Source organism: Bos javanicus, chromosome 11, assembly GCF_032452875.1.
Source record: "Bos javanicus breed banteng chromosome 11, ARS-OSU_banteng_1.0, whole genome shotgun sequence".
NCBI lineage: Eukaryota > Metazoa > Chordata > Mammalia > Artiodactyla > Bovidae > Bos > Bos javanicus.
The window spans coordinates 10,519,627-10,532,315 of NC_083878.1; the positions used below are offsets into that span (position 1 = coordinate 10,519,627).

General features: G+C 42.7%; 1 protein-coding gene across 3 annotated transcripts in view; it reads left to right on the forward strand.

The window, feature by feature from the left end:
- The window catches only part of SLC4A5 (solute carrier family 4 member 5), a 138,809-nt gene that overhangs the window by 79,917 nt on the left and 46,203 nt on the right, over positions 1-12,689 (forward strand). For all 3 annotated transcript variants that reach the window (XM_061431876.1, XM_061431877.1, XM_061431878.1), the window contains one exon: positions 12,149-12,309. In XM_061431876.1, coding sequence (XP_061287860.1) covers positions 12,149-12,309 — 161 coding nt within the window. The remainder of the gene's footprint in view (positions 1-12,148; positions 12,310-12,689) is intronic.

Consider the following 12,689-nt stretch of genomic DNA (forward strand, 5'->3'; position numbering starts at 1 on the left):
CAAGGAGAGATAAGAAAGCTTTCCTCAGTGATCAAATGCAAAGAAATAGAGGAAAACAATAGACTGGGAAAGACTAGAGATCTCTTCAAGAAAATCAGAGATACCAAGGGAACTTTACATGCGAAGATGGGGACAATAAAGGACAGAAATGGTATGGACCTAACAGAAGCAGAAGATATTAAGAAGAGGTGGCAAGAATACACAGAAGAACTATACAAAAAAGATCTTCATGACCCAGATAATCACCATGGTATGATCACTCACCTAGAGCCAGACATTCTGGAATGTGAAGTCAAGTGGGCCTGAGGAAGCATTACTATGAACAAAGCTAGTGGAGGCGATGGAATTATAGTTGAGCTATTTCAAATCCTAAAAGATGATGCTGTGAAAGTGCTGCACTCAATATGCCAGCAAATTTGGAAAACTCAGCAGTGCCACAGGACTGGAAAAGGTCAGTTTTTATTCCAATCCCAAAGAAAGGCAATGCCAAAGAATGCTTGAACTACCACACAAATTGCATTCATCTCACATGCTAGCAAAGTAATGCTCAAAATTCTCCAAGCCAGGCTTCAATAATATGTGAACCGTGACCTTCCAGATGTTCAAGCTGGATTTAGAAAAGGCAGTGGAACCAGAGATCAAATTGCCAACATCTGCTGGATCATCAAAAAAGCAAGAGAGTTCCAGAAAAACATCTACTTCTGTTTTATTGACTAGGCCAAAGCCTTTGACTGTGTGGCTCACAATAAACTGTGGAAAATTCTGAAAGAGATGGGAATACCAGACCACCTGACCTGCCTCCTGAGAAATCTGTATGCAGGTCAGGAAGCAACAGTTAGAACCAGACAAGGAACAACGGACTGGTTCCAAATAGGAAAAGGAGTACGTCAAGGCTGTATATTGTCACCCTGCTTATTTAACTTATATGCAGAATTCATCATGCGGAATGGTAGGCTGGATGAAGCCCAAGCTGGAATCAAGATTGCCGGGAGAAATCTCAATAACCTCAGATATGCAGATGACACCACCCTTATGGCAGAAAGTGAAGAACTAAAGAGCCTCTTGATGAAAGTGAAAGAGGAGAGTGAAAAAGTTGGCTTAAAACTCAACATTCAGAAAACAAAGATCATGGCATTTTGTCTCATCACTTCATGGCAAATAGATGGGGAAACAATGGAAACAGTGTCAGACTTTATTTTCTTGGGCTCCAAAATCACTTCAGATGGTGACTGCATCCATGAAATTAAAAGACGCTTGATTCTGGGAACAAAAGTTATGACCAACCTAGACAGCTTATTAAAAAACAGAGACATTACTTTGCCAACAAAGGTCTGTCTAGTCAAAGCTATGGTTTTTCCAGTAGTCATGTATGGATGTGAGAGTTGAACTATAAAGAAAGCTGAGTGCCAAAGAATTGATGCTTTTGAACTGTGGTGTTGGAGAAGACTCTTGAGAGTCCCTTGGACTGCAAGGAGATCCAAACAGTCCATCCTTAAGGAAATTAGTCCTGAATATTCATTGGAAGGACTGATGCTGAAGTTGAAACTCCAGTACTTTGGCCACCTGATGTGCAGAACTGACTCAGTGGAAAAGACTGTGATGCTTGGAAAGATTGAAGGCAGAAGGAGAAGGGGATGACAGAGGATGAGATGGTTGGATGGCATCACTGACTCAATGGACATGAGTTTGAGTAAGCTCTGGGAGTTAGTGATGGAGTGCCGGCATGCTGCAGTCCATGGGATCACAAAGAGTCGAACACGACTGAGCGACTGAACTGAACTGAACTTATGTATGGGAAGATGAAAGCATTTCGACTCACAGAAATCATTCCCTTCATATGCATCTCAGCTACCTGGGACCAGAGTCCTGCTTCTTGATTTTTTTATATCCTTTGTTCCTCACCATAGGGAGTGGTGGCAGCCAACAACTCTTGGATCAAAGACATTTTTCTCACACTTGGGCACTCTGTTTTTAGAAATTCATATTCCCAGGCTTGAAATCACTAATGGCTGTGACATCCTTGTTTACTGATAAGGTAGCGAATATTCCATTTCACAGTCCACACCCTGCATTTGGGAGGTTTATCTCCTACATCTCTTTCAATCTACAGGTCCCTTCTCCTTTATTTTTCCCTTGCAGTAGTCATTATTTCTAAAGAAACTGCATTGTTTGTCCTATATGGTTTTCTAAATACTGGATTTTGTTAACTGCATCCTTGCAGTTGAGTTTTCCATGTTCCTCCGCCCCTGTTTTTCCTGAAAGTGCAGTTGAGTTGAGACTTATTTGATTCCTAACTGACTTTTCCACAAGACTTTCATGGGTGGTAGTGTTTGCTTCCATCGAAGGCAGCTCCTGTCCAGCTGACCTTTGTGTGGATGTTTGTGACGTTACTAGACTCTGATGATCATTGCTTAGATCATTTTGAAAAATCTTTAAAAAAAAATCTTTTTAAAAAGGTGGGGGGCACGTCTCTGGTGGTCCAGTGGTTAGGACTCCACTCTTCCAATGCAGGAGCCGTGGGTTCAGTCGCTGGTAGAGGAACTAAGATCCCACATGCTGCTTTGCACAGCCAAAAGTTTCTTTAAAAAAAAAAAAACCACAGTTAAACCCCATGATTGTTGAGATATCTTTTCCCCAGTCATTTCCTCATAGCCAGACTTCACCCAGAGTAATCATTGAGGCCTCACTACCTCAAAGAGAAAGGAGCAAGCATTTAATGGAGCTACTCTGGGTAGGAGACCAGAAGGGACACCAGAGAAGAAATGATGGTCCCTATCCTCAAAAAGCCTGATGTGTATTTGGAGAGGCAGGTATACACTGAAACAATTAGCAAAGACGATTGACTAAAAATTAAATGTCATTTTAGCCTCTGGGCCCCAGAAGTCAGGAACTTTACTTGGAAAAATCTGTAGCAGAGTTGCCTGTATCTGACCCATATATTCTGAGGTAAACTGGTCTAGGATAAGACCTGGACGTCAAGATTTTAACACATTATTGACCGAAGGAGTTTTTGCAGAAACTTACGCCTGTGGCGTTAATATGTCTCTGGTCACTAATGTGTTAAAAGTATTTGAAGGGACTTCGAAGGTGGCGCAGTGGATAGGAATCCGCTTCTCAATGCAGGAGACATGGGCTAAATCCCTGGTTCGGGAAGATTCCATATGCCTCAGAGCAACTAAGCCCGTGTGTCACAACTACTGAGCCTGCGCTCCAGAGCCCGCAGACTGCAGTTACCGAGCCAGCCTGCTGCAGCTACTGGAGCCCGCCCGTCTAGATCCTGTGCTCCACTATGAGAAGCCTGTGCGTTGAAACAAAGAGTAGCCCCCGTTTGCAGCAACTAAATAAAAAGCCCACGCGCAGCAACAAAGCCCCAGTGCAGCCCACAAAGAGTATCTGAGGGGTTTTGTTTGTTTGTTTGTTTATCACCTCGGGTCTTAGTTGCAGCTTGCGAGATCTTTTGTTGCAGCATGCTGACTTGGTTGCCTCATGGCATGTGGGGTCTTAGTTCCCTAACCAGGGATCAAACCCACCTTCTGTGCAATGGAAGGCAGATTCTTAACAACTGGACCATCTGGGAAGGTCCATCTGAGGTATATTTATATGCAACTAAGTTTAAGAATCACCATCCTAGGATAGCGGGTCTTAAAGTGTGGAATATTACTCAGTCATGAAAAAGAATGAAATAATGCCATTTGCAGCAACATGCATGGACCTAGAGATGGTCATACTGAGTGAAGTCAGACGGAGAATGACAAATAGCATATGATATCACTTATATGTGGAATCTAAAAGAATTATACAAATGAACTTATTTACAAACCAAAAATAGACTCACAGACATAGAAAACAAGCATGGTTACCAAAGGGGAAAGTGGGTGGGGGTAGGGGATAAATTAGAACTTTGGGATTAACAGATACACACTGCTGCTGCTGTTGCTGCTAAGTCACTTCAGTTGTGTCCGACTCTGTGTGACCCCATAGACGGCAGCCCACCAGGCTCCCCCGTCCCTGGGATTCTCCAGGCAAGAACACTGGAGTGGGTTGCCATTTCCTTCTCCAATGCAGGAAAGTGAAAAGTGAAAGTGAAAGTGAAGTCGTGTCCGACTCTTCGAGACCCCATGGACTTCAGCCCACCAGGCTCCTCCATCAATGGGATTTTCCAGGCAAGAGTACTGGAGTGGGGTGCCATTGCCTTCTCCACACACTACTGTATGTAAAATAGAAAAACAAGGACCTAAAATATAACACAGGGAACTATAGTCCATATCTTGTAATAACCTACAGTGGAAAATAATCTAAAAAAGAATCACTTTGCTGTATACCTGAAATGGACACAACATTGTAAATCAACTATAATTCAGTAAAAAACTTTTAAAAAAGAAATGCAGAATTTGGTCCCCTTCCCAGACCTGCTGAATTAGAACCTGCATTCTAACAGGATCCCCAAGGTACTTGTATGCTCATTAAAGTTTGAGATATGCTAGTGTAGAGGTATGTACTCTACTTAAAAATCAGAGAAAAGAAAGTATAGAATGACCAAGTTGGAAAAGAGCCTTCAGAGATCCACTCCACCTCTTCAACTGGTGTTCTCAGAGCCATTCTAAGGGAAGAGGCCATATTCCCCTCTTATACAAAAAGAATGGGACCCAAGTACACAGAGCTGTTTACCAGCACTGGGATCTCAGACAAGTCCAACTATCCCTGAGCCACGCAATTCTATATGACTGTAGGGTAGAGGGCCACACAGGGCACAAATAACCTGGGAGCTTCTATGGCTAGGCTACCCTGCTCGTGGTGTGCATTCAGGCAGCAGTATTTTTAAAAATCTCTTTAGGCAATTCTAATAAACAGTCCAAGTTGAAAACCAAGCCACAGACCTTGGGTTCTCTCCATGTTTCTATGTTCTAAGGTGAAAGGGAGCTTAATTTCTAGCTGTAGTCATTAAAAATACAAAATCAAGTTAGGTCTTGGGCTTACTATTTCAATATCTGGATTCCCAAAATAGTTGCAAGGACAACTGAAGACATATCCATAGTGAAGCTGTTGAGTATCCTGGACTTTTTTAAAAATCAAGTTCTCAAGGGATGCTGGTAGCAGGAGTCTAGTTCTGGCATTGCCTTGAACCTGGAAACAGATAACTTTGTTTTTCTACAGACTATACTCAGGTTGGTTGAGACCTTGTCTGCATATAGTGCTTTTTTTTTTAATGAAGGTAATTTTTGAGATAAAAATGGGCAATTTGAGTGATTAAACAGGAGAAAGACTCTCAGGGAGAAGAGTAACCATCTCCTGACCAGAACATTTGGACCTGTCCTTTGATTTCTTCCTTGCAAACCCTTATGTTAATACAAATTTTAGAAAAACTTTGGAGGGATATCATAGAGACTTGGATCTAGCATAGTTTAAATAATGTTCTCCCAAACATATTTCCCAATTAAAGATGTCCGCTCTACCTTTGTGAGTCTCCAAGGCAAGTCCCTGAGTCTCTGCTCCAGCCCCATGTTTTTGGTCTTCACCTCCCAGGACTCCTCTAATCAAACTTTCCCATTCTTCAGAGTTTGAAATAGTTAGCAGTTGCAAGCTATCACATATACAGTGGATAAACAACAAGGTCCTGTTAATAGTACAGGGAACTTTATTCAATGTCCTATAATAAACTATAATGGAAAAGAATATGAAAACTTTATATATGTGTGTATATATATATATATATATATATATATATATATATATATATAGCTTCCCTGGTGGCTCAGACAGTAAAGAATCCACCTGCAATGCAGAGACTTGGGTTTGATCCCTGGGTTGGGAAGATCCCCTGGAGGAGGGCATGGCAATCCACTCCAGCATTCTTGCCTGGAGAATCAGCATAGACACAGGAGCCTGGCAGGCTACAGTCCATGGAGTCGCAAAGAGTCAGACACAACTGAGTGACTAAACAGAGCAAAGCACACAGCGTATTAGTTCAGTTCAGTTGCTCAGTCATGTCCGACTCTTTGTGACCCCATGGACTGCAGCACATTAGGCTTCCCTGTCCATCACCAACTCCCGGAGATTGCTCAAACTCATGTCCATTGAGTCAGTGATGCCATCCAACCATCTCATCCTCTGTCATCCCCTTCTCCTCCTGCCTTCAATCTTTCCCAGCATCAGGGTCTTTTCCAATCAGTCAATTCTTTTCAGGTGGCCAAAGTATTGGAGTTTCACCTTCAGCATCAGTCCTTCCAGTGAATATTGGATCTCCTTGCTGTCCAATGGACTCTCAAGAGTCTTCTCCAACATCACAGCTCAAAAGCATCAATTATTTGGCATTCAGCTTTCTTTATATTCCAACTCTCACATCCATACATGACTACTGGAAAAACTATAGCTTTGACTGCATGGACCTTTGTTGGCAAAGTAATGTCTCTGCTTTTTAGTATGCTATCTAGGTTTGTCATAGCTTTTCTTCCAAGAATCAAGCATCTTTTAATTTCATGGCTGTAGTCACCATCTGCAGTGATTTCAGAGCCCAAGAAAATAAAGTCTGTCACTGTTTCCATTGTTTCCTCATCTATTTGCCACGAAGTGACGAGACTGGATGCCATGATCTTAATTTTTTGAATGCTGAGTTTAAGCCAGCTTAAACAGTCAATAAACACATGTATATTAGGAAAAAAGTCCTCTTCATCCTGTGTCCCTCTAAGCCCCCAAGGTCCTTCCAGGCTCCCAGTTAACTGTTCTCAAATGAATGTATTGAATCAGGATGTTAAACATTAATACAGCAAAGTATTCACACAATTGTGTGAAGAGGAAATCTGACAAAGGAAAAGATATTTAACCTCACATGTAGTCAAAATAGTGCAAACATGATATAATTTTTCAATTACTAAATGAACAAAGTTGAAAAGGAATGACAATATTAGAGTTTGAGAGACTTCAGAGAAATGTGAGGTCTCCTGTACGCTAGTGGAAATAAGAATCGGCATGGCTTTCTGGAGAACAGTTTGACAATGTATGTCATACACGTAAAAATGTGCAGACAAGGGCCAAGGATATTCAAACCAACCTTATTTACAATACAGAGTAATTAGAAATCATATAAATGTCTACCAAATTAGGATTATTCACATAAATTTTGGTCTGCTCATACAATGGTATGTTAAAGAGCCTTTAAAATGATATGAATATTTACAGAGATAAAATGTCTAACAGGTAATACGGTTCTTTAGCGCTGCACATGGGCTTCCCTGGTGGCTCAGGTGGTAAAGAATCTGCCTGCAATGTGGGAGACCAGGGTTTGATCCCTGGGTGGGAGAAAAGCATGGCAACCCAGTCCAGTATTCTTTCCTGGACAATTCCATGGATAGAGGAGCCTGTGAGGTTACAGTCCATGGGGTTGCAAAGGGTCGGAGATGACTGAGAGACTTTCATTTCACTTCATAGATGTGAAAGGATATCCATTAGATATCACATCCTTATACTGTCATTAATATAAAATGTGTGTGTGTGTGCATGTTCGTGTACACAGAGATCTAATATGTAGGTCATCATAATATCAATCATAATGTCATCTGGTTGGGAGAGCCCTGAATGCCTTTACTTTCTTATTTGCTTATTGTCTCTAAGTTTACAAAAGCAATGTTCTTTCCTTTTACATTTACAAAGCTAACAGTAACAGAATGTGCATTATGTGCCAGGCACTTCTCTAATTGCTATAAACTATTATTATTCCTTACTATTATTCCTTAGGGCTTCCCTGGTGGCTCAGAGGTTAAAGCATCTGCCTGGAATGCGGGAGACCTGGGTTCGATCCCTGGGTTGGGAAGATCCCCTGGAGAAGGAAATGGCAACCCACTCCAGTACTCCTGCCTGGAGAATCCCATGGAGGGAGGAGCCTGGTAGGCTATAGTCCATGGGGTCGCAAAGAGTCGGACATGACTGAGCGACTTCACTTACTCACTCATTATTATTCCTTGGAGAAGGCAATGGCACCCCACTCCAGTACTCTTGCCTGGAAAATCCCATGGGTGGAGGAGCCTGGTAGACTGCAGTCCATGGGGTCGCTAAGAGTCAGACATGACTGAACGACTTCACTTTCACTTTTCAGTTTCATGCATTAGAGAAAGAAATGGCAACCCACTCCAGTGTTCTTGCCTGGAGAATCCCAGGGACGGGGGAGCCTGGTGGGCTGCCGTCTATGGGGTCGCACAGAGTCGGACACGACTGAAGTGACTTAGTAGTAGTAGTAATAGATTATTATTCCTGAAGAAAACAAAGGTGGTAAGAGATTGAGTAACATGTTCAAACTCTATAGGTAGTAAATGTGAAGCTGGGATTCAAAACCTGGTTGTCTTGTTCCACAGGCTGCACTCTCACTATACTGAAAGTGAAAGTGTTAGTCACTCAGTTGTGTCTGACTCTTTGCAACATCATGGACTGTAGCCCACCAGGCTCCTCTGTCCATGAAACTCTTCAGGCAAGGATACTGGAGTGAGTAGCCACTCCCTTTTTCAGGGGATCTTTGCCACCTAAGGAGCGAACCCAGGTCTCCTGCCTTTCAGGCGGATGCTTTACCATCTGAGCCACCAGGGAAGAAAAGTCCATAGCTGGTGAATGTAAAGCTGGGATTCAAACTGGTTGTCTTGCTCCGTAGGCTGCACTTTTACGATACTAATTAACACAGTAGAGTGAAAATGTCTTAAATCTTGCCCCCAACAAACTCATACCTCCCTTCAGAAGTAATCATTTCACCATCTGATAGGCATCCATCCAAAACTACTGCCGGATTTGCTCAGACACGTGTGTAAAGACCCCCGTGCACACCTGCACATGTTTTTCTTCTTGTTATAAAGTGGGATGATATTGTCCATCCTGTCAGTACACATAGTTCATCCTCATACTTTTTATCTCTGAGGCGTATTCCGTGGCATGGACATACGGAACTGATATGACAAAGTCCTTACTGAACGCTGGTGGTTTCCAATTCTTCACCCTAATGGACAAAGCTGAAGTGAGCGTCTCCTAGTATCCACTTTACTGTGTGCAGATGTGCAATGATACTCCTGTGATAACTACCTAGAATTGGAACTACTGGGTTGAAAGACAAAAGAGGCTCCCCAATTCCTCACCTCAAGAAGGCTGTGTGGCTACACTATATGTATATATATACACGATATATATATATACAAACACACACTATATAAATATGACACTATATATACATACACACATACTGTGTACATACATACAGTATATGAGTGCCCACCTCCCCGTGTTTCCACCAACACAGGAAGTTGTCAATCTTTTAAATTTCTGACAATATGAGAAGCAAAGGATGCTGTTTCATTTGCATCAACATTCATTTTAAATTTATTCATTTGGGGTTGTGCTGGGTCTTTGATACTGTGCAGACTTTTCTCTGGGTGCGGTGAGTGGGGGCTACTCTCTAGCTGTGATGCATGGGCTTGTCATTGCAGTGGCTTCCCTTGCTGAGCATGGGTTTAAGGGCTTGCGTGCTTCAGCAGTTGCAGTAGGTGAGCTCAGTAGCTGTAGCTCCTGGGCTCTAGAGCACAGGCTCAATAGCCATGGCACGCAGGCTCGTTGCCCCTCGGTGTGTGGAATCTTCTGGGATCAGGGATCAAACATGTGTCTCCTGCATTGGCTGATGGATTCCTTACCACTGGGCCACCTGGGAAGCCCGCAGCAACAGTCTTTAAGTGTTCCTGATTAGTAGGAAAGTTGAACATCTTTTCGGAAGTTTATTGGCCATCTTCATTTCTTTTCAGAATTGTTCACTTTTCAGTTGGGTGATTTGCGTTTTTCCTATTGTTGTGAAGAAGCTTCGTGGATTTCCCTGCCAGTTCAGTGGCTAAGACTTGTACTTCCAATGCAGGGGTGTGGGTTTGATCCCTGGTCAGGGAACTAGATCCCACATGCCATGTGGTGCAGCCAGAAAAAACAATCCATTGATGTCCTGTTTGCTGCAAATATTTTCTGAGTATATTGCATTTCTTTGAACTTCATTTATGTCTTACTGTGTTATGCACAGGTTTTAGTATATTTTTGTATAACAAAGTGCCCATTTCTTTTCCTTTATGGTTTTACATACTGTTTAGGAAGTCTTTCTCCCCAACCAAGGATATAAGAATATAATATTATAATAGGAATTATAATATATATTATATTATAGAATATGTATTATATTATATAATGTTATAATAAGAATAAATATAATATTCCTCTATATTCTCTTCTAGTATATTTGTATTTGTGTTTATAGATTTTCACATTGTTATTTATTTAATTGTGGGGCAAAATAGATATAACATAGACTTTACCATTTGAGCCATCTTAAAGTGTACAGTTCAGTGACATTAAGTACATTCCCATTGTTACAGAACCATCACTACCATCCATCTCCTGAATGCCTTCCTCCGGCAAAACTTAAACTCTATTCCCCCTAAATAGCAATTCCTCCACCTCCCTCTCCTCAGCCCCTAGCAACCACCTGTCTCTATGAATTTGACTACTCTATGCCCCTCATATAAGTGGAATCTTACAATATTTGTCCTTTTGTGACTGGCTTATTTTGCTTAGCATAATGTCTTCAAGTTTCATCCATGCTGCAGCATGTGTCAAGATTTCCTTTTATTTGAAAGGCTCAACAATATTCCATTATAGATTAATTTTTTTGTTTAGCCTTTAATCCATATACAATTTAGTAGTGTTTGGTGAGAAGTAGGGACTTCATTTTTTTATACTTAGGTTGGTCATCTTTTAATTTTTATCACTGTATTTATTTATTTCTTGGCTGTGCTGGGTCTTCATTGCAACACGTGGCCTCTTCATTTTACACCAGCTTCTCTAAATGCAGTGCGTGGTTGTGGGGCATGGGTTTAGTTGCCCATTGGCACATGGGATCTGAATTCCCTGACCAGGGGTTGAACCCTGTCCCCTGCATTGGAAGGAGTACTATTAACCACTGGACCACCGGGGTAGTCCCTAGTGGACTTTAAAACAAAGTCCATCCATCAAAACCCAGACCCCATGGGGGCTCAGGTCTGTTTCTGGGCTGCTGTTTTCTAGATCCCTTTGTCTATATCTGGGCTGGAATTATAATGCTTTAATTACTCAAGGTTTTCAGTAAGTTTTTATATCTGCTAAAGGCATGTCCCATCCCCATTCTTCTTTTTTAGACTTTCCCTAACTATTCTCTGACATTCCCCAACTATCCTCTTTTTCAGAGGAACTTTAGAGTTAGTCACAGCCCAAAAATATTCCCATAGGATTTTGACTGGAATAGTTTGAAGCTACTCAGTAATTTGAGGTCGAAATTTAATAAAACTGAGCGAGCAGGTCTCCGGCCAGGAGCCTTTGCCTCCTTGCGGCTCTGCAGGCTGTCCAGTGCTGCCCTCTGCAGAGGAGTCACAGGCCGGTGCCGCCTCTGCCAGTGGCCCAAGGCCTTCCCACGTGGCCCTCCCCCTCAGCCTATGATCCCGAGGCTTCTAGAAAGGACAAATTCTTACACATCTTTGGTTTAATTTCTTTCCTCCCATAAATTACATTTGGATTTTACCCTGAACTTTCAGAACCAAAATCCGAGTGTGATTCATGGAAACCTCAGGCCCTACAGTAGAACTGTGGGGAAATGATCGCCTCTCCCAGCAAACCATACCCTCATAAGGCAGGCACTGAACACACATGTGACCAGTAGACAGGTAACTAGGATCCAGTGGATGGTTTGTTTTTTAAAGAGCTCTATTATTGTAGGATACCATAAAGTTCCCTTGTTTTAAGTGTATTAATTAAATGATTTTTAGTAAATGTGCAGAGTTATGCCACCATCACCAAACCCAATTTTGCAACATATCCAATAAAGCAATTACCTCCAATTAGAAAATAAATAAAAGGAAAAAAAGAACAGTCTTCACACCCATGTATGGTCATTCTCTGCTGCCATTTTGCCCTCAGCATGCCCTGAGCATGGCCCCATCAGGAGGAGTGAGGGATGAGTCCCCAGGAGACCCTCTGCCTATGAGTAAAGGGCCAATGCCCCCACAATGTGCAGAGCATGACCTGCAAGCCAGCATCCCTCTCCTGAAGAGACCCAGCTGGGGGCTCCTCCTGAGGGCAAAGGCCATGCTGAGCCCCGTCCTTACCTCTACAGGTGGATAAAGTTTGAAGAAAAGGTAGAGGAAGGAGGCGAACGCTGGAGCAAGCCCCACGTGTCCACGCTGTCTTTGCACAGCCTCTTTGAGCTCCGCACCTGCCTGCAGACGGGAACCGTGCTGCTGGATTTGGATGGTGGCTCCTTACCACAGATCATAGGTGAGGCAAGGACTGCTGTGGCCCCCGCAAACCAGGGCAGCATCCCCCTTCCCCTGCCCCATCTCTTGCCCACCCTTGGTCTATGTGGCATGCCCACCTCTGATGCCTGCCTAATTCTGCGGAGACCAGGTTTTGGGTCTGATACTCCCAAAGCAGCGTCACAGTTACTCCTAGTCTCAGATGCCTATAGAGAGGGCAAGATCAGCCTCTGAAATACCATTCAGCAATGGAACGAAACGGAGAGCGCTTCTGAGCCTAGGTGGAGACACCTGTTGCCATGGCAACCTGTTTCTTATCAGGGTAAATGGATCATCATTCATCTTCAGGAAATTAGCGCTCGTTTGATGGAGTGACAAAGGAAGGGAGTAGCTTGCCTCACT